Raw genomic sequence first — 27,096 nt, 5'->3', positions numbered from 1 at the left:
AGTTGTGGCTTGTGGGCTCTAAAGTGCAGGCTCAGTATTTGTGGCACACAGGCTTAGTTGCTCCGCGGCATGTGGGGTCTTCCAGGGCCAGGGATGGAACCCGTGTCCCCTGTGTTGGCAGGCAGACTCTTAACCACTGTGCCACCAGGGACGTCCCGGAAACAATTTCAAAAGACAGTCGATTTGTTCATATTTACTCTAAAGTTAAAGTGAATTAATCCAATCAGTCAATGGTTACATAAACTTACTATGCTAGCAATTGGTTTACAGCTGTGAGTTAGAAACAGAGCAGTAATTTGGAGGTGCGCTGCACCTTTTGCAAGAGATGGTATTTGTGTTTAGTTTTTATTTGTATCTTATTGAAGTAGAGTTGATTTACAGTATGTTAGTTTCAGGTGTACAGCACAGTGATTCAGTTATATACAGACACACACACACACACACACACATATATGTTTTTTTTCAGATTCTGTTCCCTTCTAGGTTGTTACAAAATATTGAGTATAGTTCCCTGTGCTATACAGTAGGTCCTTGTTGGTTATCTATTTTATATATAGTAGTGTGTATATGTTAATCCCAACCTCTTAACTTATCCCTCCCCCTACCCTTTCCCCTTTAGTAACCATAAGTTTGTTTTGTATGTCTGTGGGTCTCTTTCTGTTTTGTAAAATAAGTTTATTTGCATTTTTTTTTAGATTCCACATATAAGCAATATTACATGATATTTGTTTTTCTCTGTCTGGCTTACTTCACTTAGTATGATCATCTCTAGGTCCACCCATGTTGCTGCAAATGGCATTAGTTCATTCTTTTGTATGGCTGAGAAGAGGTGGGATTTGAAGTATGCCTTAGAGAATAGGTAGATTTTTGAGCCAGTAGTAGGGGAGGACATTGTTTCAGACTGAGCAGGCCAGGGGGCCACAGGACTGCAGTGGAATATGTGGAAAGGATCCCATAAAATTGTTTACCGGAGGCTCCCTCAGCAAGGCAGTGGTAGAGCTAGGATGGAAATGGCCTCAGTCCTGGTTCAATGGTCTTTCATCTGAATTGTTCCCTCTCATCTCCCCAGTGGAGCTTCGTGGAGAGTTTTGAGGAGGGAAGAGACAGCTGGTTCATGAGACTTCCTGATTCACAGGATGTTCAAGGAAATCCTAGTGAGTGGGACTTTCACGGGTAGGGTGTGGCTTAGGTAAATCCTCACCTCACCTAGTCATAGTCAGAACTAGTTGGAAATCATCATGTTGATTCAGAAAAATCGACAAATATTTAATCATTGGGAGCCTAAGAATGCATGTACTGAGACCTCTAATAAAACTGGCCAATGTCTAGGAACACTTTCTATGTACAAGGCACAGTTCTGAGCATTTTATATGTTGCAGAAATGCATACATTAACTCATTTCCTCCTCATAACCTTATGAGGCAGGCTTCTGTTATCATTACATTTTGCAGATGCCAAAACAGGCAGATATTTCTAGACAGAGACTAGCACTCAGAAATGCCTAAGGTGATAAATGAGGCTTTGGAAGCACTTGAAGTTCAATGGGGGAAAGAGGGTGATTGAGACCTCTGGTTTCTATTAATGACTGACTAAGTTATTTTTATGAATCCTCCTGCTGAAAACAGCTAAAATTTCTGGATAAAATATAAATTAAAAAAATTTCTGAAGGCATCCAAGAACTGACAAGTAAGTAGAGAGTTATCAGGCCAAAAGTGAAGATAACAATAATCCAGAGAGAAATGGAGCGTAGATGCCTGGAAACCACATTTCATATAAAGACAAACCATATTTGATTCTAGCAAATCAGACCTTACCCTGGATTGAATGGGACAAAAATCAAAACCCACATACAATGAGTCTAATAGAACATGTTTCCCACAAAAAGCTGGCATGCCAGAGAGCTATACCTTTCAGAATAAGAGTGGAACAGAAATTGAATCCTCCCAGGGATTTGCAGGCTGGAGCTCAGAAAACATCAAGCCTTGAACTTGGCTTAAGATGACCCTATACTAAATACAAAGAAAAAAAGAAAAGAAAAGAAAACGACCCTGTACTATTAGTGCCTCCAGGTGTCTGATATAAATAAATGAAATTACTTTTTGGAGGAAGGGACGTTTTATCTCCCCTCCAGTTATTTCCACATATTTTTCTGCAAAGATACAATTATTTTTTTAAAAGCATACAAGAAAAGGTTCTCACCAACAGAAATAACGGGTAACAGAAGTTGATTGGCAAAGACTTCAGATACTTGAATTACAAGGTACTATAAAACGTTCATGGTTGGGCTTCCCTGGTGGTGCAGTGGTTGGGAGTCCGCCTCCCGATGCAGGGGACACGGGTTCGTGCCCCGGTCCGCGAGGATCCCACATGCCGCGGAGCGTCTGGGCCTGCACGTCCAGAGCCTGTGCTCTGCAATGGGAGAGGCCGCAACAGTGACGGGGCCGCGTAGTGCAAAAAACAAACAACCAAAAAAAACGTTCATGGTTGCTATTTTCAAAGAAATAAATGACAAACTTAAAAATACCCACAGGGAACAAGAAATGGCAACAAGTGAAATGGGAGTTATTTAAAAGATCAACTAGAACCTTTTTAGAAATGAAAAATACAATAACTAAACCCATCAATAAATCCCTTTAACAGAAGCTTCAGGGAGAATTAGTGAACTGGAAGATAGGTCAAAAGAAATTATTCATGCACATAAATTTAACAACTTAGAGGAAATGGATCAATTCCCCCAAAACCATAAGCTACAAAACTTCACCTAATATGAAATAGATCATCTGAATAATCTTATAACTATTTTTAAAAATTGAATTTGTAATTAAAAGACTTACCCCCAAATAATATCCAGGCCCATATAGTGATGGTTTCATTGAAGAATGCTACCAATCATTACAAGAAGAATTAGCACCATTCTATACCATCTCCAGAAATTAGAAAAGCAGGGAACACCTCTCAACTCATTTTATAAGGCCATTATTATTTTGATACCAAAACCAGACCGAACAGTACAAAACAAAACAAAACAAAAACAATAAAACTACAGACCAATATCCCATGAACATAGCTACTAAAATCTTCAACAAAATATTAGCAAATTGAATCTAGCAATATGTAAAAAGAATTATACAACATGGTCAAGGGATTTATTCCAGATATGCAAAGCTGTTTCAACATTTGAAAGTGAATCAATGTAGTCTATATCAAGAAGCTAAGAGGGCTTCCCTGGTGGCGCAGTGGTTAAGAATCCACCTGCCAATGCAGGGGACTTGGGTTCGAGCCCTGGTCCGGGAAGATCCCACATGCCGCGGAGCAACTAAGCCCGTGTGCCACAACTACTGAGCCTGCACTCTAGAGCTCGTGCTCCACAACAAGAGAAGGCACTGCAATGAGAAGCCCGCGCAGCGCAACAAGGAGTAGCAACGAAGACCCAATGCAGCCAAAAATAATAAATAAATAAAAATAAAGAAGCTAAGGAATAAAAATCATATGACCACGACAATTGATACAGAAAAAGTATTTGACAAAATTCAACACCCATTCATGATAAAAACTCTCAGTAAAGCAGGAAGAGAGGAGAACTTCCTCAACCTGATGACTGAATACCTTCCTCTTAGGGTAAGGAACAAGTCAAGGATATCTTCTCCGCCCATTCTTATTCAACATAGTACTGGAAGTCTAGCCAGCATAGTAAGGCAAGAAAAGGACATAATAAGCACACAGACTGGAAAGGAAAAAGAAATAAATCTCCCTATTTGCAGATTGTCTACATTAAAAATCCCAAGGAATCTACAAAAAACCCTCCTGCAATTAATAAAGGAATTTAGCAAGACCCCAGTTTACAAGCTCAACACATAGAAGGAATCCAGAATGCGGCAGAGACAAAAGGATGGAAAAAACAGTGTGTAAAAAAAATAAAGGATTCTTATGTTTAATCTAAGTTATAGAAGGAGAGAGACAATGAGGCAGAGGCATATCTGAAGAAAGATAGCTGTGAATTTCCCAGACCTGCATGAAAGTACAGATCCACGATTGAAGAAACAAAGAAGTTCAAAGCAAGGTGGGAGGGGGAAAAAAAAGAAAGAAGAATGCAAGAAGGAAAGCAAGAAAGCAAGAAAGATGAAAAAAAAAATCCTACCTAGATTCCCAGTGAAATTGCAGAACGCTGAAAAATGGAGAGATCAGAGACTGGAGAAGTAAGCAGGGGGCAGGCGAATACAAAGTTAATGGTATTAGACTTACTGATTTTACTTACATAGTCCTTATTACTTGCCAAGCCCCTTACATTAAGTGATTTACTTCTCACAGCAATCGTATTAGGTGGGAACTATTATTACCTCTATTTTATAGATGAGGAATTTGAGACAAGTGAAATTTAGCTACCTGCCCAAGGTGACACAGCTTATCAATGGTAGAGGTAGGATTTTGAACAAGGTAGTTCTGGATCGTTTGTGTCCTTAACTACCACACATATTTGTCTCCCTAAAGGGCAATGGGAAGCCATGAAAAGGTTTTAACCGAGGGAGTGACACCACATTTGCTTTCCAAAAACAAATCATCCTGGCACCACTGTGAATAATGGATTAAATGGAGCTAAGGGTGGAAACAGGAGGCTGTTGAAATAATGTACCAAAAAATAAGGAGAGCCTGGGGCTTCCCTGGTGGCGCAGTGGTTGAGAGTCCGCCTGCCAATGCAGGGGACACGGGTTCGTGCCCCGGTCCGGCAAGATCCCACATGCCGCGCAGCGGCTGGGCCCGTGAGCCATGGCCGCTGAGCCTGCGCGTCCAGAGCCTGTGCTCCGCAACGGGAGAAGCCAAAAAAATAAGAAGAGCCTGGATGAATGAGGGAGGTGGCAGACAAAAGAAAATAGATTTGCGGGCTCTTCCGGAGTCGAGTCCACTTGGCTTGACTTGGTTTTGGATCGGATGAAGGAGGGTGAGGATGGCACCCATGTTTCTGACTTGGGCAATTCGTCGGACAATGAAAGTCATTCACTGAGGAGACTTCGGAGAGGTCTGATTTTGGACACGGTGAATTTGTGGTGCAGAAACTCGGCCAGGACCAAGAGCAGAGGCCAACACTGAGGTCCTGCTGGCAGGGTAGGCGCGAGCCCGCGGGCGGGAGCTCGGCGCGGCACCTCGGCGCGGCACCTCGGCGCGGCACCGCGAGCCTCCGGAAACCGCGAGCGCAGGCGCAGTGTGGCGGCGGGCGCCCCCTGGCGGGCGGTGGCGCGCAAGGACCGCCCCCAGCCTGGCGCCGCCACCGCCCGCCTCAGCACAACATGGCGATGCACAACAAGGCGGCGCCGCCGCAGATCCCGGACACCCGGCGGGAGCTGGCGGAGCTCGTGAAGCGGAAGCAGGAGCTGGCGGTGAGGGCTGGCACCGGGGGCGCCCGGGTTGGGGCCCCGTGCCTGCCTCCGCCTCCAGGACCCGGCCCCGCCGCGCCGTTCGTTACTCCGCCGGCGCAGCGCGGCGGCTGGGAGTCCGGCGGCCTGAGGACGGCTGCGCATTGCGCGGCCCCCCGGCGCCTCGGCCTCCCGGCCGTGCGCATCCGGAGCAGGGAGCCGGGGCCGGGGGCGGGGCGCGGAGCCGGGGAGGGGGAAGGGGACTAGGCAGGTGGGGGCGTGGAGGAAGGATGGCGCCAGGGGTGGGGGCTTCCGTGCGGGAGCCCTGGAGAGGAGAATGTCCATGAGCTCTGCGGGGTGGGCGAGGGTGGGCGAGGGCGGGCGGGTCCATGATTTTGAGGGTTTGGGACCGGGCTTGTCGGCAGGCTGTAGGAGATTGGTTCGGGCTTGCCAGTGGGCTTTGGGGGATGGGGTAGGAGACAGGTGTGGGAGGGGGACCCACACATCCAGGCAGGCCTTTGGAAGATGGAGGGGCGCATGTCCTTTTGGGGACTAGGAGTAGATTAGTTGGATGCGGTTTTTGATGGGCAGGGTTGTGATGTATTTGGGAACATCTTAGAAGGTGACAGGCGAGGGGAAGCGGACTCAGTCTAGTGAATTAGGAATTGTGACACGCACCCGGGACCCCTTGCACCCTGGTGGCTAAGCCCTCCCTCCCCTCGCGTTTTGGCTTGGGCATCGGGAGGCCCATCTCACCTGAAGCTGCCCTTCCAGGTTTCCATAGCAACCGCAGCCCAGTGCAGGCGGCCTTTCGGAGCCTGCAGGGAGGGGAGCGAGTTGGCGCTGGAAGGCTGATCACCCTTCCCTCTCCCGGTAGCAGTATCTTTTATGCGTGGGAGTGGAGACTGCTCACGTTCTTCCTCCGCCCAGGTTCTTGACAGCTGGGTTTCCACGAAGCCCCTGAGTACGTGCAAACTTTGGCATGGGTGTACAGTTTAATGGGGACAGGCTCTTTCTATTCCATTTTGTTCTTAAAGGGATCCAACAAGATGGGTCTAGACTGTCTTAGTCTGAAACAGCCTGCCCCTGCGCATGTCAGCCTTCTTTCCACAAGGCTAGCTCTGTATAGTTGAACTTGAGTTTATAAGTCTGATACCAAGATTTCAGTTTGGTTAGGCTTAATGCTTGCATGTAGAAGGCATTAACCACTTCCTTGTTTTTCATCTCTCAGGAAACACTGGCAAACTTGGAGAGACAGATCTATGCTTTTGAGGGAAGCTACCTGGAAGACACTCAGATGTATGGCAACATTATACGTGGCTGGGATCGGTATCTGACCAACCAAAAGTGAGTGTCAGAAGCCTGTAGTGTTTGTGTTGTGCCCTAGTAATATTTGTGTTTAGGGCTGTGTATGTTGTCGGTAGTGACTTGGCAGGGAGACAGTAGTGAAGTGGGGTGGACAGAGGTCTGCACTTGAGCTTGGACTCTGGCTCGGCCACTGCCTCACTGAGTAACCCTGGACAAATCCTACATCTGTATAGTAGAGGAAATCGGGCCAGCGGCACAGGATTGTGTGAAGCTTAAAGGAAATACAGCATGTGATACCGTACACACCAGCGCTGCTGTCAAGTGTTTTCCACATTTTAATCAGTCACGAGTCCCACCCTCACAAGATTCGCCATACCTGTGTGCCAACTGTACCACGGTTTATTTAGTAATATTATTCTTGAGAAGTTTCTAAATTTTTTGAAAATTTTCAAATCTAGAGAAAAATGGAAAGAAGAGTTCGTGATCTCTTGATACCCTTCACTAGCATTCACCAGTTGTTAACTTGTTACCACATTTGCTTTCCTCTCTTTTTTCCCTTTCTATAATGTATTAACACACACCCCTATATCTAAACTTAAAATTTTTTTTTAATTTGAAATAATTATAGATACATAGGGAGTTGCAAAAACAGTACAGTTTTCCCCAATGGTTGGGTTTTGTTTTGTTTTGTTTTTTTTTTGCGGTACGCAGGCCTCTCACTGTTGAGGCCTCTCCTGTTGTGGAGCACAGGCTCCGGACGCGCAGGCTCAGCGGCCATGGGTTATGGGCCTAGCCGCTCTGCGGCATGTGGGATCTTCCCGGACCGGGGCACGAACCTGTGTCCCCTGCATCGGCCGGTGGACTCTCAATGTGGTGGGGTTTTATGTAACCATATAGTTCAATAGCAAAACCAGGAAATTGACATTGGTATAATGTGTATATGTAGTTCTGTCATTTTATCATGTGGGTAGATGCCTGTAACCACCACTGCAATCAAGATACAGAACTTTTCCATCATCACAAAGATCTCCCTCATGCTACCCCTTTGTAGTTATATCTCCCCTTTCTCCCATATATATATGTATATATATTTTTTGCTAAACCATTTAAAAGTTAAAAGCAGATATCATGACATTTGCCCTAAATTATGTCAGCAGGTACCTCCTAAGAATAAGAACATCTTTCTTACGGAACCAACAATTCTCATGCCTGGAAAATTAGCACTACATTAATAGAATTATGTAATATACAGTCTTTATTCATATTTCCCTAAGTGTTCCTAAAATGCATTGCTACCTTGTTTTGAACCAGTGAGTGTTTGTGCATTGCATTTGGCTGTTGTGTCTCCTTAGTCTCTTAATTTAGGAGCTTCCCACCCTTTTTGGTGGTAAGGTTGTTCATGACATTGTCTTGTAGAGTGTTCCAATTCTAGGTTTTTCTTATAGTGACTTCATGAGAGATCCTTTAAATATTTTTGGCAAAAATGTTGCATTAGTGATTTGTGTACCTCTTGTTGTTTACTTCTGTTTTATCAGGAGGCACATAATGACAGATTACCCCATTATTGGTGCTGCTAAGTTTGATCATATGATTTCACCATTGTAAAAGTTATTTTTTTCTCTTTGTAATTAACAAGTAATTTCGGAGGTTATACATTTTATTTATTTTTATTTTTTAAGATTTATTTATTATTTATTTTATTTATCTTTGGCTGTGTCGGGTCTTAGTTGTGGCACGCGGGATCTTTCATTGCGGTGCTCGGGCTCCTCATTGCGGCGTGTGGGCTTCTCTCTAGTTGCGGCTCTCCGGCTTCTCTCTAGTTGTGGTGTGCAGGTTTTTCTCTTTCTAGTTGTGGCGCGCATGGGCTCCAGGGTGCACAAGGGCTCTCTAGTTGAGGTGTGCAAGCTCAGTAGTTTTAGCACGCAGGCTTAGTTGCCCCACGGCATGTGGGATCTTAGTTCCCTGACCAGGGATCGAGCCCACGTCCCCTGCGTTGTAAGGTGGATTCTTTACTACTGGACCACTAGGGAAGTCCCTGGAGGTTATACTTTTTAGGCAGTGTGATTATACTGCTCACCCCAATTTTTGTCACTGGTTTTAGTATCCATTGTTGATTATCTGAATTAGTTATTATAATGGAGGTTGCAAAATGATGATTCTAATTTTACTGTTCCTTTTACATTTATTACTGGCATTACTCTTCTGAAAGAAGAGTCTTCCCTTTTTATCTTCTTTTCCTTTCATTCTCTCTTTCTCTCTCTTTAGAATCACTGTAGATGCATGGATTTTTTTTTTCCCCCGGTACGCAGGCCTCTCACTGTTGCGGCCTCTCCCGTTGCAGAGCACAGGCTCCGGACGCGCAGGCTCAGTGGCCATGGCTCACGGGCCCAGCCACTCCACGGCATGTGAGATCCTCCTGGACCGGGACACGAACCTGTGTCCCCTGCATTGGCAGGTGGACTCTCAACCACTGCGCCACCAGGGAAGCCCTAGATGCATGGATTTAAAACAAAAAACAAAAAAAACAGCGTATTGGGATCTAGTACTGTCACTTTGTAAAGGTTTATTTTATTTTTTAGTATAAATTAATTTATTGAAATCTATACAAAGAAGTGCAGAGATCATAAGTGTTTAGCTCACTGACTTTTCACAATGCTAACACACCCATCATTATCCTTTTTGATGCTTAGTTTGTCCCAAGCGTGGCCCGAGGGAGCCTCCTCAGGCTGATTCCTTTGTCCTTTTTTTAAAAAAAATTTTTAGTAACTTTATTTATTTAATTTATTTATTTTTGACTGTGTTGGGTCTTCGTTGCTGCGCGCGGGCTTTTCTCTAGTCGCTGTGAGCGGGGGCTACTCTTTGTTGTGGTGTGCGGGCTTCTCATTGCGGAGGCGTCTCTCCTTGCAGAGCACGGGCTCTAGGTGCTTGGGCTTCGGTAGTTGTGGCGTGTGGGCTCAGTAGTTGTGGTTCGCGGGCTCTAGAGAGCAGGCTTAGTAGTTGTGGTGCACGGGCTCAGTTGCTCCGCGGCATGTGGGATCTTCCCGGACCAGGGCTCGAACCTGTGTCCCCTGCATTGGCAGGCGGGTTCTTAACAACTGCGCCACCAAGGAGGTCCCATCCTTGTCCTTTTCTTGTCTCAGACCTGGTATCAGTCATTTCACTAAGGAACTCTGGTTCTTTCTTTAAGTTAGTTAGTTAGGTAGGTAGGTAGTTAGGTAGGTAGGTAGTTAGGTAGGTAGGTAGTTAGGTAGTTACGTAGTTATTGATTGATTGATTGATTGATTGATGGCTGTGTTGGGTCTTCGTTGCTGCACACGGGCTTTCTCTAGTTGCGGTGAGCAGGGGTTACTCTTTGTTGCAGTGTGTGGGCCTCTCATTGCAGTGGCTTCTCTTGTTGCAGAGCACAGGCTCTAGGCACAAAGCCTTCAGTAGTTGTGGCACATGGGCTTCCGTAGTTGTGGCTCGCGGGCTCTAGAGTGCAGGCTCAGTAGTTGTGGCACACAGGCTCAATTGCTCCGCGGCATGTGGGATCTTCCCGGACCAGGGCTCGAACCCGTCTCCCCTGCATTGGCAGGCGGATTCTTATCCACTGTGCCACCAGGGAAGCCCTTTAAGTTTTTTAAACTAAGATTATTTAACAGAGATACTTCATAGCACTAGTCTGTGCTAGATGTTTTAAATAGTAGGCATTAAAATAAATACATATTAAGTGAAAATGATTGTGAACCTAAAGCTGAAGTAATCTCATGTTCTCATGTGTCACAGTGGACCACATACCATCCATTGGAAAACATTTCTGTCTACATAGGCATTCAGCATGAAGGTCATTTTGGTCAATCTAAGTGGTGTGGAGGCATTTCTGTATGGAACTTGGTAATTTAAAAAAAAAAGAGTTCCTGGGCTTCCCTGGTGGTGCAGTGGTTGAGAGTCCGCCTGCTGATGCAGGGGACACGGGTTCGTGCCCCGGTCCGGGAAGATCCCACGTGCCGTGGAGCGGCTGGGCCCGTGAGCCATGGCCGCTGAGCCTGCGCGTCCGGAGCCTGTGCTCCGCAACGGGAGAGGCCCCAACAGTGAGAGGCCCGCGTACCGCAAAAAAAAAAAAAAAAAAAAGAAAAAAAGAGTTCCTTACCTTTGTCCTGGTGTGTCCTCAGCTTGAGTCACAGACATAGCTTGGTGCTTATAATGAGTTTCTTGTGTGTGTTTTAGAAACTCCAATAGCAAAAACGATAGAAGGAACCGGAAGTTTAAGGAAGCAGAGCGGCTCTTCAGTAAATCCTCAGTTACTTCAGCAGCTGTAAGTGAGGCGGGGGGATCTTTCTGTGGCCCATTGTTAAGGAAGACCTCCGTTAAGTTTCTGTGAGTTTTCTCTTTCCTGTCCACCTGTGAGTTGGTTGTCTCTTTCCTTTCTGTCTGTGAGTGCTCTCCTGAGATCTGTGATAATTTTTATAGTAACTGGTGGTTTTTTCTTTTAGGCAGTAAGTGCATTGGCAGGAGTTCAGGACCAGCTCATTGAAAAGAGTAAGTTTGTCTTTTTACTTTTTCATCAGTTTATTTTTAAGCTACCATCGCCCCTATATTTAATTCCTATCCAACGGTGTATCTGAAGACTGCATCTCTTGTTCTTGCCTCTTCTTTCTAGAAGTTAGGAGCCCTTTTGGGTATCCTTAATCATGTCTTTCTTTGGGGGAAGAAACCACCGTGTCCTTCCTGCCTTTTCAGTCACGTGAAGGTTGCCTTCACCTGTTCAGAGACACAGAGATATGTCTTCACTCCTGTTGAGTCTTAGGGAATTTTTTAAAGTTAAAAAAACCCTTTTATCATGGAAAATTTCAGACATATCTAATAAATCCTCATGCACCCAATTTAATAATTCTTAGGAAATTCTGATCCTATGAACAGAATGTACCTGTGTGTTCTTAAATTTAAAATGGAGAGCAGGTAGTATTTACTTCGTAGAGAAATTGTATCATTCTCTGTATGTAAGCCATACAGTCTAACTCCTTTCTAATTTCTAGTGATGGGACTTAGAACTGCAGGTTTATCTTGCTGTATCAGACTCTATGTAGCTGTATTGGATGCTCTCCCTGTGGGTCCGGTCACTCTGAAACACACCCTGCTTTTTGTATTGTGGCTGGGTATTTTCACATGGCATATCTTGTTGTGGGATCAAGTTCTCTTGTTTGCATTACCAGGGCAGTGGTTTGAGGAGAAGGGATTTTGGTAGTATGGGAATTAGAACTGCTCAGTGACTTCAATTATTATCTCCATGTACAGATTTCTGAATTTTTAGCCCTATCCCTAACTCCTTTCCTGAGCTTTAGTCATGCATTTCTAGAAAATTCTAGAAAATGTCTTCTAGACATTTCCACTCAGATGGTCAGACTCAAACATTTTGTCTAAAACTGAGCTGTTCTCTTTCCTTCAAAATGTGTCTGCCTAGTTGTTTTGTTTCACAGTACTTCTGTTCTCCGTCCTTCAAAACTTTGTAGGCAGCTTTGACTCCTTTCTGCCAGCCTAATCAGTTGGACCAAGTCCTTTTGATTTTTTCTTTCATTATGACTGTCAGTTAAATCTTATTTCTTCTCCATTAATACCACTTCTAGAATGTAGAGCCATTTCATCTGCTTTGTGGAGTAACAAGACTGGTTAAGAACATTCTGGACCTTACTCCTGTGAGCTGCGATGGAATGATGTCTGACTCCTCAGTTTTCACAAGAGCCTATTATCCTGCTCCAGGCTTAGCGGATAGTTTAGTATATGGCTCTGTACCTAATTACCCACACAGAAGGCTTGCGCCTAGATACGGGTCAGGAAGACTCCTAAAGCCACTGCTTTCAGCAGCTTAACTTGAGACAAATACTGATGTATTGAAGATTTTCTGGAGCATGTGGAGGCCATCCATTCCCCTAAGATCTTCCCCGTGGATTGAGCCCCATTTCTGGAATATATCATATTGGTATTCCTTGGTCTTCCCTCTAAAGTTGCACTTAGTAACATTTTGGTCCTGTAAAACGTGTCACTCTGTTACTGTAAGAGGACGTTGCAAACGTTTATTATCATTACTAATTATTATCTCCTTTAGGAATAGTTATTTTCCCTGAACGACTAGTTGGTTTTTACTGAAAACCTGCTAATTGACTGTTTCCATCTTTGTATGGGTGCTAAAATGCTTAAAGCCAAATTTGGGGGTTCCTCTCTAGAAAGCAAATAGGAATTTATAGCATGTGTTCGGGGAATGAATCTTAGTACCACATCCAGCTTACTTTCTTCTTCTGTTCCTCTTTGCTTTACTTATTTTAAATTTATTTTATTGGGTTTCATTCTTTTAATTTATCTAGCTTGGGTTTCATTGGACTTCATGAAACTATGGTTTGGTATTTTTTATCAGTTCTGGAAAATTCCCAGCTATTACCTCTTCAGATACTGTGTTTGCTCCATTTTTTCTCTCTTCTCCTGGTACTCTGGTTAAATGTAAGTTAAACCTTCTCTCTCATTTCATCCTTTATGTCTTTTATTATCTTTTCTATATCTTCTTTTTCGTCTCTGTGCTGCATTATGGGTAATTTTTTTTCCGACCTATCCATTCACTAATTCTCTTTTCAGTTGAGTCTGATTTACTGTTAAACCTTCTCTTGATTTTTAAATCTTTTATTATACTTTTTTTTTTTTTCTTTTCGGTACACGGGCCTCTCACTGCTATGGCCTCTCCCGTTGCGGAGCACAGGCTCTGGACGCGCGGGCTCAGCGGCCATGGCTCATGGGCCCAGCCGCTCTGTGGCATGTGGGATCTTCCCAGACCGGGGCACGAACCCATGTCCCCTGCATCGGCAGGCGGACTCTCAACCACTGCGCCACCAGGGAAGCCCTTATTATACTTAAAAAAATTTTTTTGGGCCATGCTGCGTGGCATGTGGGATCTTGGTTCCCCAACCGGGGATCAACCTGCACTCGCTGCATTAGAAGTGCAGAGTCTTAACCACTGGACCAACAGAGAAGTCCTATTACTACATTTTTAATTTCCAGAAATTCTACTTAACTACTTAAAAAATCTGCTATGTGATTTTTATACATATACATATATATATATATATATATATATATATATATATATATATAAAATTTATTTATTTATTTTTGGCTGCGTTGGGTCCTCATTGCTGTGTGTGGGCTTTCTCCAGCTGTGGGGAGCGGGGGCCACTCTTCGTTGCAGAGCATGGGCTCTAGGCGCGAGGGCCCCAGCAGTTGTGGCACGTGGGCTCAGTAGTTGTGGCTCGCGGGCTCCAGAGCACAGGCCCAGCAGCCGTGGCTCATGGGCCTAGCTGCTCCACGGCATGTGGAATCCTCCTGGACCAGGGCTCGAACCCATGTCCCCTGCATTGGCAGGTGGATTCCCAACCACTACACCACCAGGGAAGCCCCTGCTATGTGGTTTTTTAGTACCTTTCTTTGCAGTTGTTTTCAAACTTTTCTTTTACTTAAAAAAATTTATTTATTTGTTTGTTTTTGGCTGCATTGGGTTTTTGTTGTTGGGTCTCAGTTGCTGTGTGCGGGCTTTCTCTAGTTGTGGCGAGCGGGGGCTACTCTTAGTTGTGGTGCGCGGGCTTCTCACTGCAGTGGTTTCTCTTGTTGCAGAGCACGGGCTCTAGGTGTGCAGCTTCAGTATTTGGCACACAGGCTCAGTAGTTGTGGCACACAGGCTCAGTAGTTGTGGCTCGCGGGCTCTAGAGCACAGGCTCAGCAGTTGTGGCGCATGGGCTTAGTTGCCCTGCGGCATGTGGGATCTTCCCAGACCAGGCCTCAAACCCATGTCCCCTGCATTGGCAGGCAGATTCTCAACCACCATGCCATCCGTGAAGTCCCTACTTCTTTAAGTATAGTAAGCATAGGTTTTCTGTAGTCTGTATTTAATTTCAGTTTCTGAAGTCTTTACGAGCCTCTTTCTGTTTGTTGTTTCTGCTGTTGTATCACTCATGAAATCTAATTTCCCTGTGTGCCTTTTGGTTATCTTTGACTGTGTACTTCTGTTCACTATAGTTAAAAGTATTTGTAGAATAATTTGACAGCTGGGATGAAGGTGCTGTCTTCCAGAGAAGACCTGTGTTTGCTTCTGCTAGGACTTCTTGGACCAAGTTCAAGGCTTGAGGGTCCCCAGAAGATCCAAAGTTTAATTCCAAGAGAGGAATGAGGAATGGTCTGCTTTGCCTTTCACTTTTTTTTCCTTTGTACAGAGTCTTTCCGTTGTCTCAGAATTTTTGTATAACAGATCTTGTGGAATGACTCCTGTGTTTTTGATCTTTGGTGGCAATGAAGAAAACAACCCTTTCTCTTAGATTTTGTACTTGTATATTCTCAGATCTCAAGGATTTTGGAGTTTTGTACTTTTGGCATTTATTTTTGAACTGTTCCGAAATTTTCCTCAAAAAATGCACTACTTTTACTTCCTTTGGCTTCTTATGTACCTACACTAGAATGAGAATGGATTAGCATGGTCCCAAAGGGGAATTTTATGCTAATTAGTGAAGCATTGTTTATTTTTCTAAAAAGAATAAAGTAAAAGAAAAACAAAGCAGGCAGATTTTATCCAGTTTCCTGTAAAGGATCAGCACTCTCACCTGTTTGTTTTACTGGGCTTCTCTGAAGCTTTCATCAAAGCAAACCCCTCCAGCATCTACATCATTGCACAGGTAAGTGAACAGCTGCATGAGCATTGTTCTGGGTGCCTTCCTTTCTGCCTCTAAACGTTTCGTGCTGATCAGAAGTCACTGCTGCGGCACTATTCAGTAGCTAGTCCTTTAAGTAGAGCATCTCATTTGTAGATGTATTTAACTTGAAATTTGACGTCATTTGCTCTAAGAATGAGTTGCTCAGTTTGATGTCAGTGAGAGGCAAACTTGTGTGTCTTTTCATGGTGTCAGCAGCAGTCGATTGACCGACTTGCTGCTGTACCTTGATAGGCTGTAACCCAGTCCTCTTGCTATATCACTTCTCTTCTGCTTCCATGAGCCGAGGAAGGAAATGATTATTTGTGCTCTCACTTTGTACATTAACAGTGTTTAATCTAGTCTCCCCAGCTCCAGTCCCTCTTATTAACTGCTTCTAGCCTAATCTTAAAGCATGTGTTTGCACAGAGAACTCAATACATGTTAGTTGTTTGGTGTTACTTCCCTGTTCCGAAATTCTGGATGCCTTCATCTTGTTATGTCCTGCTAGCAGCTGTTTTACTGCAAGTAACCCGGACTGATTGCTTGGAATTTGACTTATGTGTTTGTAGATCTCAAAGATGTTGAGATTTGAACACTTACTGTGTTCCGGACACTAAGCAAACATTTTACTTTACATTATCTCATTTAATCCCTAAAGCTACTTATTGAGGATAGGGAATATGGCTGTAGCCCCAAGCATCTAGCCCAATGTCTCGTCCATAAGAGATACTCAAGGGCTTCCCTGGTGGCGCAGTGGTTGAGAGTCCGCCTGCCGATGCAGGGGACACGGGTCGTGCCCCGGTCTGGGAAGATCCCACGTGCCGTGGAGCGGCTGGGCCCGTGAGCCATGGCCGCTGAGCCTGCGCGTCCGGAGCCTGTGCTCCGCAACGGGAGAGGCCACAACAGTGAGAGGCCCACGTACCGCAAAAAAAAAAAAAAAAAAAAAAAGAGAGAGATACTCAAGACGTGAGAGAAAGAATTCCTATTTTACAGACGGGGAAACAGGCTCAGAAAGATTAAGCAACAAGTCAGTTTTCTTAACATCCCCTCGTATTGTCCCCCGTGTTAGATCCCCTAGTCTGACAGTTATGACTCTGCTCAACCTGTCGTTCCATTTCACCTGTCATTTCTCAAGCTCTCTGTTTAAAAGGTGTTGTTTGACTTATTTGTCCCAAATACCTTGTGTTTTCTCACCTCTGCACTTTTTTGCATGTGCTATTTTTTGTACTTATCTTGGCTCTCATTTTTCAAGGTCCAGTTTAAATTCCACCCCCTCAGTGAAGCTTTTCCTGAACAATCCGCTCTTTCTTCTCTGACTCCCATAATACTTAGTATCCACATCAGCCCTTTGGGACATTGGTTACTGCCTAGACTCTATTCATAGGCCTTTGATTTGACTTACGCTGCTTTGTTTGTGTTTGCATGTGTGCGTGTGTACACGTGTACCCACTTTATAGAATATGACCAATTCATCCATCCATTTACTCAGAACTCCCATAGCAACTGGCCCCAAATGAGTAAATAGTTGGTTTTGCTCCTCAGTGTATTTGAGTAGAATTGCAACATAGAGAAAATTTGCCGTATCTAACTTGCCTTCCTTACTTGTTTCCCACCTTTTTAGTTAACCCTTCTCTCCCCTGTGCCTAGCCCCTCCTCAGTTAGTTCTGTGTCCCTTCTGCAATCCTGTCTGTGATCCAAAGCTTTTGTGACTACATGCCCTGTCAGCCTGCTCCTTCCCCAACCAGTGCCTCCACCATTTGCATTTTCATAGATGACTTTTTTTTTTTTTTTTTTTTTTGCGGTACGCGGGCCTCTCACCCTTGTGGCCTCTCCCGCTGCGCAGCACAGGCTCCGGACGCACAGGCTCAGCGGCCATGGCTCACGGGCCCAGCCGCTCCGCGGCATGTGGGATCCTCCCGGACTGGGGCACGAACCCGCGTTCCCTGCATCGGCAGGCGGACTCCCAACCACTGCGCCACCAGGGAAGCCCAGAGATGACATTTTTTATCTGAATAAATAGGATTGAGTACATTAGAGGAAGGCTGTCCTGACCATACTTCTCCATCTTAGACTCATCTTTTTATATTTCGTTAGATTTTTTTTTTAACTTTTTAACCCTATTGTGAGGGTTGTGTGTATTAATATATTTGAAGTGTGTACAGCAGTGCCTGGCTTATGGTAAGGACTGTCTGTGTCAGCTGTTGTTAGCATCTTGCAGTCTTATTTATTTATTTTTTATAAATTTATTTATTTTATTTATTTTTATTTTTGGCTGCGTTGGGTCTTTGTTGCTGCGCATGGGCTTTCTCTAGTTGCGGCGAGCGGGGGCTACTCTTTGTTGTGGTGCGTGGGCTTCTCATTGCGGTGGCTTCTCTTGTTGAGGAGCACGGGCTCTAGGCGCACGGGCTTCAGTAGTTGTGGCACATGGGCTAAGTAGTTGTGGTGCACGGGCTTAGTTGCTCTGCAGCATGTGGGATCCTCCCGGACCAGGGCTCAAACCCGTGTCCCCTGCATTAGTAGGCGGATTCTTAACCACTGCGCCACCAGGGAAACCCTATTTCTTTATTTATTTGGCTGCGTCAGGTCTTAGTTGCCACACGTGAGATCTTTATTGCAGCATGCAGAATCTTTTTTGTTGCGGTGCACAGACTCTTCATTGTGGCACACAGGCTTCTCTCTAGTTGTGGTGTGCGGGGGCTACTCTTCGTCGCAGTGCGCAGGCTTCTCACTGAGGTGGCTTCTCTTGTTGCGGAGCATGGGTTCTAGGCATGCGGGCTCAGTAGTTGTGGCTTGTGGGCTCTAGGGCGCAGGCTCAGTAGTTGTGGCGCACGGGCTTAGTTGCTTCGCGGCATGTGGGATCTTCCCGGACCAGGGCTTGAACCCGTGTCCCCTGCATTGGCAGGCGGATTCTTAACCACTGCGCCACATGAAGTCCTGCACTGTTTTTAAAAGCCAGAAAATACCCCCTAGTCTGGTTGTTCCTCCTCTGTTGATGAATATTCCCATCATCTCCCTTTTCCTCTGCTATGAACAGTGTCACAGTAAACGTCCTTGTACCCATATGCTTTTTTGCAGTGGAGTTTTAATTTCTGTATGACAGCGTCCCAGAAGTGTCACTACTGTGTCAAAGAATGATTTTCATAAATATAGCCCAGTTACTTTCTGTAGTATGAAGGGAAATGTATATTTGGTCTTTGTCCCCCTTCCTGGCACACAGCTCCTAAAACTCTTGGACTCTCCAGAATATTAAGAATGACTAGCATGGGACTTCCCTGGTGGCTCAGTGGTTAAGAATCCACCTGCCAATGCAGAGGACACGAGTTCGAGCCCTGGTCCAGGAAGATCCCACATGCCGCAGAGCACATAAGCTCGTGTGCCACAGCTACTGAGCCCGCGCTCTAGAGCCTGCGAGCCACAACTACTGAAGCCCACTTGCCTAGAGCCTGTGCTCCACAACAAGAGAAGCCACCACAATGAGAAGCCTGCGCACCGCAATGAAGAGTAGACCCCACTCGCCACAACTAGAGAAAGCCCGTGCACAGCAATGAAGACCCAACACAGCCAAAAATAAATAAATACATAAATAAATTTTAAAAGAAAAGAATGACTAGCATGCAAAAGAGTAGACTTTTGTATGCTAATGAGATGACCGGTGGCTGTGTTCACCACCCCTCCCTCGTCCACAGATAGCATCAGGTGGGGGCTGGTCACCCAAAAGACCAGTCCTTGACTAGAAGTTTGGAACTTTCAGCCTTACCCCTGAAACCTCCAGGGAGGGGAAGGGGGCTGGAGATTGAGCTCATCACCAATGGCTAGTGACTTAATCAGTCATGCCTGCATAATGAAGTTTCTATAAAAACCCCTAAATGATGGGAATTTCTCTTGGTGAACATGGTGCAGTGCTGGGAAGGTTCCCAGCCCAGAGAAGGCAAGGAAGCTCCATGCCGCTCCCCATACCTTGCCCTGTGTGCCTCTTCCATTAGCCTGTTTCTGAGTTGTATCCTTTGTAATAAAGCATGTTCGTGATTCTAGCAAATTATTGACCCTGAGGCGGGGGTTGTGGTACCCCTGATTTATGGCTGGTCTGTTGGATGTCTGGGAGGCCCAGGACTGGTGACTGGTGTCTGAAGTAGGGGGCACTCTTGTGGGACTGAGCCCTTAAGTTGTGGGTTCTGCCCTGACTCCAGTAGTTAGTGTCAGAATTAAATTCAAGTGTTGGTGTCTGGGGAATCAGGGAATTGGTCGTTGGTGTTGGAAAACACCCTGGACTTTCCAAGACGAGTCTTGCCATTCCCATCCTTAAAGGCATACCTTGGGAGGGCCTGTTACAGATACACTGGGGTAAAATAAGGGGGAAAAAGATTACGTTTAAACTCTTTCATTAGAGTGAATTTTTAATCTATGCAAATACAGACAAAACAATGAATCCCTGTGTACCTATCACACTGCCCCCAAACCATCACACTGTGGCCAGTCCTGTCCTATCCACACCCTACCTACCCTCACCTCCACCCCCTATATTATGTTGAAAAATCTCAGAAATCTCCCCCCGTTTTTTGTATACATATTCTAGTATGTTGGGTTTTTTTTAAAATTTTTTAAAAATTTATTTTTGGCTGCGTTGGGTCTTTGTTGCTGCACGTGGGCTTTCTCTAGTCCTGGCGAGCAGGGGCTACTCTTCATTGCGGTGCGCAGGCTTCTCGTTGCAGAGCATGGGCTCTAGGCGTGCGGGCCTCAGTAGTTGCAGCACATGGACTCAGTAGTTGCGGCTCGCGGGCTGTAGCGCACAGACTCAGTAGTTGTGGCGCATGGGCTCAGTTGCTCCGCAGCATGTGGGATCTTCCCGGACCAGGGATCGAACCCATGTCCCCTGTATTGGCAGGCGGATTCTCAACCACTGCGCCACCAGGGAAGTCCCTTTCAGTATATATTGCCAAATGATAGTTTTTAAATTGTGGCAAGAACACTAAACATAAGATCGTCAGTTTTTTTTTTTACTTTTTAATTTATTTTTGGCTGCATTGGGTCTTCGTTGCTGTGTGCAGGCTTTCTCTAGTTGCAGTGAGCGGGGACTACTCTTCATTGTGGTGCGTGGGCTTCTCATTGCGGTGGCTTCTCTTGTTGCGGAACATGGGCTCTAGGCACGCAGGCTTCAGTAGTTGCAGTGTGTGGGCTCAGTAGTTGTGGTTTGCAGGCTCTAGAGCGCAGGCTCAGTAGTTGTGGCGCATGGGCTTGGTTGCTCCACAGCATGTGGGATCTTCCCAGACCAGGGCTCGAACCAGTGTCCCCTGCACTGGCAGGTGGATTCTTAACCACTGCACCACCAAGGGAGTCCAGACCTGCAGATTTTTAAGTGCACAGTACAGTAGTCTTAACTGTACAGAGTTGCACTGCAGATCTCTAGGACTTAATTGTCTTGCATGACTGAAACTTTATACTCATTAAACAGCAACTCCCCCCTCCCCCCTCCCCCCAGCCACTGGCAACCACCATTCTACTTTCTGCTTCTGTGAGTTTGACTGTTTTAGATACCTCATAGGAGTGGAATCATGCAGTATTTGTTTTTCTGTGACTGGCTTATTTCACTTAGCATAACGTCCTCCAGGTTCATCCATGTTGTGGCATATGACAGGATTTCCTTCTTTTTAAGGCTGAATAATATATTCCATTGTTATGTGTATACCACATTTTCTTTTTTTAAAATAAATTTATTTATTTTATTTTTGGCTGCGTTGGGTCCTTGTTGCGCATGGGTTTTCTTTTAGTTGCGGCGAGCGGCGGCTACTCTTTGTTGTGGTGCGTTGGCTTCTCATTGCAGTGGCTTCTCTTGTTGCGAGCACGGGCTCTAGGCACATGGGCTTCAGTAGTTGTGGCACTCGGGCTCAGTAGTTGTGGCTTGCAGGCTCAGCAGCTGTGGCACATGGGCTTAGTTGCTCCATGGCATGTGGGATCTTCCCAGACCAGAGCTCGAACTCGTGTCCCCTGCGTTGGTAGGCAGATTTTTAACCACTGCACCACCAGGGAAGCCCTACCACAGTTTCTTTATCCGTTCATCTATTGACAGACATTTAAGTCGTTTCCACATTTGGGCTATTGAATAATGCTGCAATGAACATGGGAGTGCAGATATCTCTTCAAGATCCTGATTTCAGTTCTTTTGGATAAATACCCATAAGTGGGGTTACTGGATCATATGGTAGTTATATAAATGATAGGCCCTTTACACTATAATCACACTTAAAAACTCCCAAACAGAGCATGTATTAGTACTGCATTTCTTTTTAATGCGGAATAATACAGGCATACTTTGTTTTATTGCACTTTGCAGATACTGCATTTTTTACAAATTGAATGTTTGTGGCAACCCTGTGCTGTCAGTTGATGGTTAGCATTTTTTAGCAATAATATATTTTTAAATTAAGGTATGTACATTTTTTTAGACATAATGCTGTTGCACACTTAATAGACTCAGTATAGTGTAAACATAACTTTTATATGCACTGGGAAACCAAAAAATTTGTGTAACTCACATTATTTTGATACTCGCTTTATTGTGGTGTCTAGAACCAAATCCACAATGTCTCTGAGCTGTGCCTATATTCCATTGCATGGATATACCACATTTTATTTATGCATTAATCAGTTGATGGACATTTTGCTGCTGTGAATAATACTTCTGTGAACATTTATGACCAGTTTTGTGTGAACATGTTATCATTTCTCTTGGATATATACTCAGGAGTGGAATTGCTGGTGATTTGTTAACTCAGTGTTTGATCTTTTGAGGAACTGCCAAACTGTCTTCCAAGTTGGCTATACAATTTATATTCCCATCAGCAGTGTTTGAAGGTTCCAGTTTCTCCACATCTTCACCAACACTTGTTACTGTTTGTCTTTCCATTATAGTTACCCTAGTGGGTAGGCAGTGCTATCTCATTGTAGTTTTGATTTGCATTTCCCTAATGGCTAATGATGTTGTGCATCTTTTCCTGTGCTTATTGGCCATTTGTATATCTTCTTTTGAGAAATGTGTATTCAAATCCATTGCTGATGTTTTTAATTTTTTTTTGTCTTTTTATTATTGAGTTCTAAGAGTTCTTTATGTATTCTAGATACAGGCCTTTATCAGATATATGATGTGCAAATAATTTTCTCCCATTCTGTGGGTTGTGATTTTTTTTTTCTAGTTAGCATTGGTTTTATAACATAGAAGTTTGATATGTACAACATTATACTTTGACTTCTGTATATACTACAGTGTTCTCACCACCAAAAGTTTAGTTTCCATCTGTCACCATATAGCTGACCCCCTTTGCCCATTTTGCCCTCACCTCACCCCTGTGGGTTGTTTTACTTTTTGGGTGATATTTGCAGTTCAAGAGTTTTACATACATGATATAGTTCACTTTACGTATTTTTTGTTTTGTCATGCTTGCTTTTGTGGTCTTATCTAAGAAACCATTGCCTAATCCAATAGATTCTAAGAGTTTTATAGCTCCTACATTTAGGTCTCTGATCCATTTTGAGTTAATTTTTGTATATGGTGTGAGATAGGGTTCCAATTTCATTCTTTTGCATGTGGATATCCAGTTATCTTAGCACCATTTGTCAAAAGACGATTCTTTTTTCATTGAATTGTCTTGTCATTCTTGTTGAAAATCAATTGACCATAAATGTAAGGATTTATATCTGGACTCTGAATTCTGTTCCCTTGACCTATATGTCTATTCTTATGCTCGTACCATGCAGTCTTGGTTACTCTAGCTTTGTGTAGTAAGTTTTGAAGTTCTTGTGCTAATTTTTATATGAAATCAGTTTTCCTGAACCTCAGGACAGGGTTGGTCAGTATACTTTTTCTAGCTTCCTAGTTTTAGAGCTCCTTCTTCTGTTGTTTTCACGAAGTGTTCAAAAATAGGGTTTCATGATTGCTGAGATCTGCTTCTAATTTCTCTCTTCTGCTTTTTTGGGATTGCCTCTTTCTTTTAGCTCTCATATCCATGTGCTACTCAGTTTGAAATCTCTTCCCAGTAGTTTGTAATACAAAGACATAAAAAGAAGAAAGGTGGTCCCTGGTTCTGCTGTTCGCATAACCCCTTTTGACAGTTTTTAGAAACAGGTAATGTATGTACATATTTAGGATTCTTCAACAGTTCAGTAAAGTGAAAGTCTTCTCCTCCCCCATCCTTTTGTATTAAGAGTTTCAAGAAATTCCTTTCAGTAAGAAAAAGTATACATTTACCAAAATACATGTAATTTTTCTTAAAAACATATTTATGCAAATTGTTCTTGAACTTGCTTATTTAATATACCTGAGGGATGTTTTAAAATTGGGAATATGTACAAACAGTAAATGCTGGAGAGGGTGTGGAGAAAAGGGAAACCTCTTGCACTGTTGGTGGGAATGTAAATTGATACAGCCACTGTGGAGAACAGTATGGAGGTTCCTTAAAAAACTAAAAAAAAACTGTCATACGACCCAGCGATCCCACTACTGGGCATATACCCTGAGAAAACCATAATTCAAAAAGAGTCATGTACCACAGTGTTCATTGCAGCTCTGTTTACAATAGCCAGGACATGGAAGCACCCTAAGTGTCTATCGACAGATGAATGGATAAAGAAGATGTGGCACATACACATATGTACAATGGAATATTACTCAGCCATAAAGAGAAACGAAACTGAGTTATTTGTAGTGAGGTGGATGGACCTAGAGTCTGTCATACAGAGTGAAGTAAGTCAGAAAGAGAAAAACAAATACCGTATGCTAACACATATATATGGAATCTAAAAAAAAAAAAATCGTTCTGAAGAACCTAGGGGTAGGACAGGATTAAAGACGCAGACGTAGAGAATGGACTTGAGGACATGGGGAGGGGAAGGGTAAGCTGGGACGAAGTGAGAGAGTGGCATGGACATATATACACTACCAAATGTAAAATAGATAGCTAGTGGGAAACAGCCACATAGCACAGGGAGATCAGCTCGGTGCTTTGTGACCACTTAGAGGGGTGGGATAGGGAGGGTGGGAGGGAGGCGAAAGAGGGAGGAGATATGGGAATACATGTATATGTATAGCTGATTCACTTTGTTATACAGCAGAAACTAACACACCATTGTAAAGCAATTATACTCCAATAAAGATGTTAAAAATAAATTTAAAAAATTGGGAATATCTGTCAGCTGAAGGGTATTACCACTTTTAAAATAATGTTCTTAAGGCTTCTCAGAGTAACATAGGTAATGGGGCTCTTCTCCTCCTGGGCCCTTTTTCTTGATGGAAAGTCAGGATTCCCATGTGGTCTGGGGAAGGGACCAGGGCCAGCTGTAGGATGTTTTCCCAAGGTTATCTCTCACCTCCTGAAGACCTATGTAATGTTTTTGATAATGCTTCTTGTGTAATTATTAATCCCATTAGCATATTCTTGTTTAAATAACCTTTATGTACCGAGGTTATCTTGGTTCTATGGTCCAATCTCCCAGCTGTCCTTAGGTCTGTTGCCTCTGGTTACATTGTTTTCAGATTACAAGTTTCTCAGGAACTCTGGTAACTTTGACTGTATGTATCTTCCTGTCAGTTAGAACATATGGTCCTTGAGGGTAGGAAACAAGTCTTTTTCTATGTGTTAGTGCTCAGAAAATCTTTCCTGACTGGTGGACAAACTGCCTGAGGAGTACTGATGATGCTTTGGGGGACTTGTGTTTATTCCCTCCAGGGGAGCCAGGAAGTGGGACGGAAAGTGATACTTCTCCAGACTTCCACAATCAGGAAAATGAGCCCAGCCAGGAGGATCCTGAGGATCTGGATGGATCTGTGCAGGGAGTGAAACCTCAGAAGGCTGCTTCTTCTACTTCCTCAGGGAGTCATCATAGCAGCCATAAAAAACGAAAGAATAAAAACCGGCACAGGTCAGTGGTAGGGACCACCTTTCCCCACCCTCTATGCCCCCACCCTATCCCCACCCACTTAGAGCTTCCGTGACCATTGCTGTGAAGGGACTTTAATAGAATAAACATTTTTCAGGATTGGTGTGGTCTTTTCTGTTGCTGATGGGAAGAAATTCATTTGGTCCAAGTGAAACAGGCTAATTTTTCTCTAAGGGGGGAATTAGTGGGCATTAGAGTAACTGTGAAGGAAGACATCCTTCTCAGTGTTTCTAGTGTAGAAGGATTTGATTCCATAAAACTTTTGTTTAATACAGTGAATTTGAAGTCCTTTCGGAAGAGAAAAAGGGAAATAGAAATGGAATCTGTGTACTGGTATTTGGAAAATGCCACTAGCATGTGTTGGGAAGCTGAAAAGTGGGAGAAGTCTTTTGCTCCTAATCCTGATCCCTGCCTGTTCTTATTCCCTGGAGGATGGACAGAACTGATCTGATAGTGCCTTTATGCTTTTTAAATACAAGTTTTTTGATTGCTTATGATTTCTCTATTTTTACATATCTTCGTAAAATGCTGATTTCAGCAGTATAAGGACTATAAGATACGAGAGCACCTTCCTAGAAAATATTTGTTCACTGTGTTTTTTTGCAGTGCCTAATGAGATAGGAATCACATCAGTGGACAGAGAGGTCAGGTGCCACCCAGAGAGGATTTTAGCATTCACTCTGCTTGGGGTTTATATGATAATGCCGTGGCCTGTTAGCTCAGGTAATTGGAAATTATACAGCTGAACTCAGAGAGGGTAAAGCAGTAGTTTCTAGAGGAAGGGATGGCCTCAAACCTTCTGGGAGGTATGAAAACCAGATATCCACCAGGTTGGCTTTTGTCCTGCTCCTCTTAGGAGCCTGCATGCTGAGGAGATGAAAGGGGGCGTGCAAGAAATGGGTGGGCTTCCCTGTGCCAGTCAGTTTGCTTCTGGCCTGGGCTGTCCCATAGAACATTCCCTCAGGCACCCAGGATATTAACAGTTGTTAACCTTTGCCAGATGTGGCATACAGGGATAATACAGAATTAACTCTAATGGGTTTAAGCCTCCTTGGCATCAACTGATTCTTTAATTCTTTTAAGAGTTTTTCTTGTCAATGATGGTAGTGGTTTTCAGACCCAGAAACAGTATATCCTCCGGATAGTGACTAAGGACTGCAGCTTAACATTTTTCTGCAAACCAGAAATCACCACGCCAATCTCATAAGTGCAGTAAGAGAGAGCAAAAATTGCATCTCTCTGTCTCTTTTCTTTTTTTTTTTTTTGGTAAGGCTACAGCTTAATCGCTGTGACAGGACTGACGCTAGTTTATCATAAACAGCAGAGATCCATACTCTTAAAAATATTTTTTTAAATTGTCAAGATAAAAAGGTCATGCTCTGTTTTGCTTTCATTAAGTTTACACCAGTGTCATTTTAAATGGGATAATTATTTTCCTATTTCAGAGTATCTAGAGGAGGGGTAAATTCCTTGAAAGTTTCTGGGACACTTTCTCCATTCCTGGTACACTAGACTCTATTGATAGCTATTGTTTATTTCAGGTAATACCTTATTTTCCTTAATGATACTGATCAGCTGATAAAAGGGAATTAGGCATTGAACTTAACTTTCTTCTTGCAGATTGATGGTAGATTTCCATAGTAACAGCATTTCCTACCCTTTCCTCTCCTGGCCCTAGGAACTAACTCCTTCCAGAAACATACTAGGATTTAAAAAGATATTTGATGTTAGTTACTGCCTTCACAATGGGGCTTTCTGTTTGGAAAGCAGGATCCTTTTGTATTCCCCAGGTTCAGTATCCTGCTGGGTTT

At 43.9% G+C, this 27,096-nt stretch overlaps 1 protein-coding gene across 6 annotated transcripts in view; it reads left to right on the top strand.

Moving 5' to 3' along the window:
- Positions 1-5,245: 5,245 nt before the first annotated feature.
- The window catches only part of MEAF6 (MYST/Esa1 associated factor 6), a 29,798-nt gene continuing 7,947 nt past the window's right edge, over positions 5,246-27,096 (top strand). For 5 of the 6 annotated variants that reach the window (XR_014293397.1, XM_082613952.1, XM_082613951.1 and 2 more), the window contains exons 1-5: positions 5,246-5,372; positions 6,580-6,695; positions 10,863-10,950; positions 11,129-11,174; positions 25,075-25,267. Coding sequence is in view for 5 of the 6 variants with exons in the window: in XM_082613952.1 (XP_082470078.1) it covers positions 5,283-5,372; positions 6,580-6,695; positions 10,863-10,950; positions 11,129-11,174; positions 25,075-25,267 (533 nt within the window). In the remaining variant the exon portion in view is untranslated. The remainder of the gene's footprint in view (positions 5,373-6,579; positions 6,696-10,862; positions 10,951-11,128; positions 11,175-25,074; positions 25,268-27,096) is intronic. The other variant, XM_082613953.1, reaches the window with a different exon arrangement.

Source organism: Mesoplodon mirus (genome assembly GCF_964341445.2).
Source record: "Mesoplodon mirus genome assembly, chromosome: 3".
NCBI classification, from domain to species: Eukaryota; Metazoa; Chordata; class Mammalia; order Artiodactyla; family Ziphiidae; genus Mesoplodon; species Mesoplodon mirus.
The sequence above is the reverse complement of the archived record's forward strand: the minus strand, read 5'-3'. Positions and strand labels throughout refer to the sequence as shown.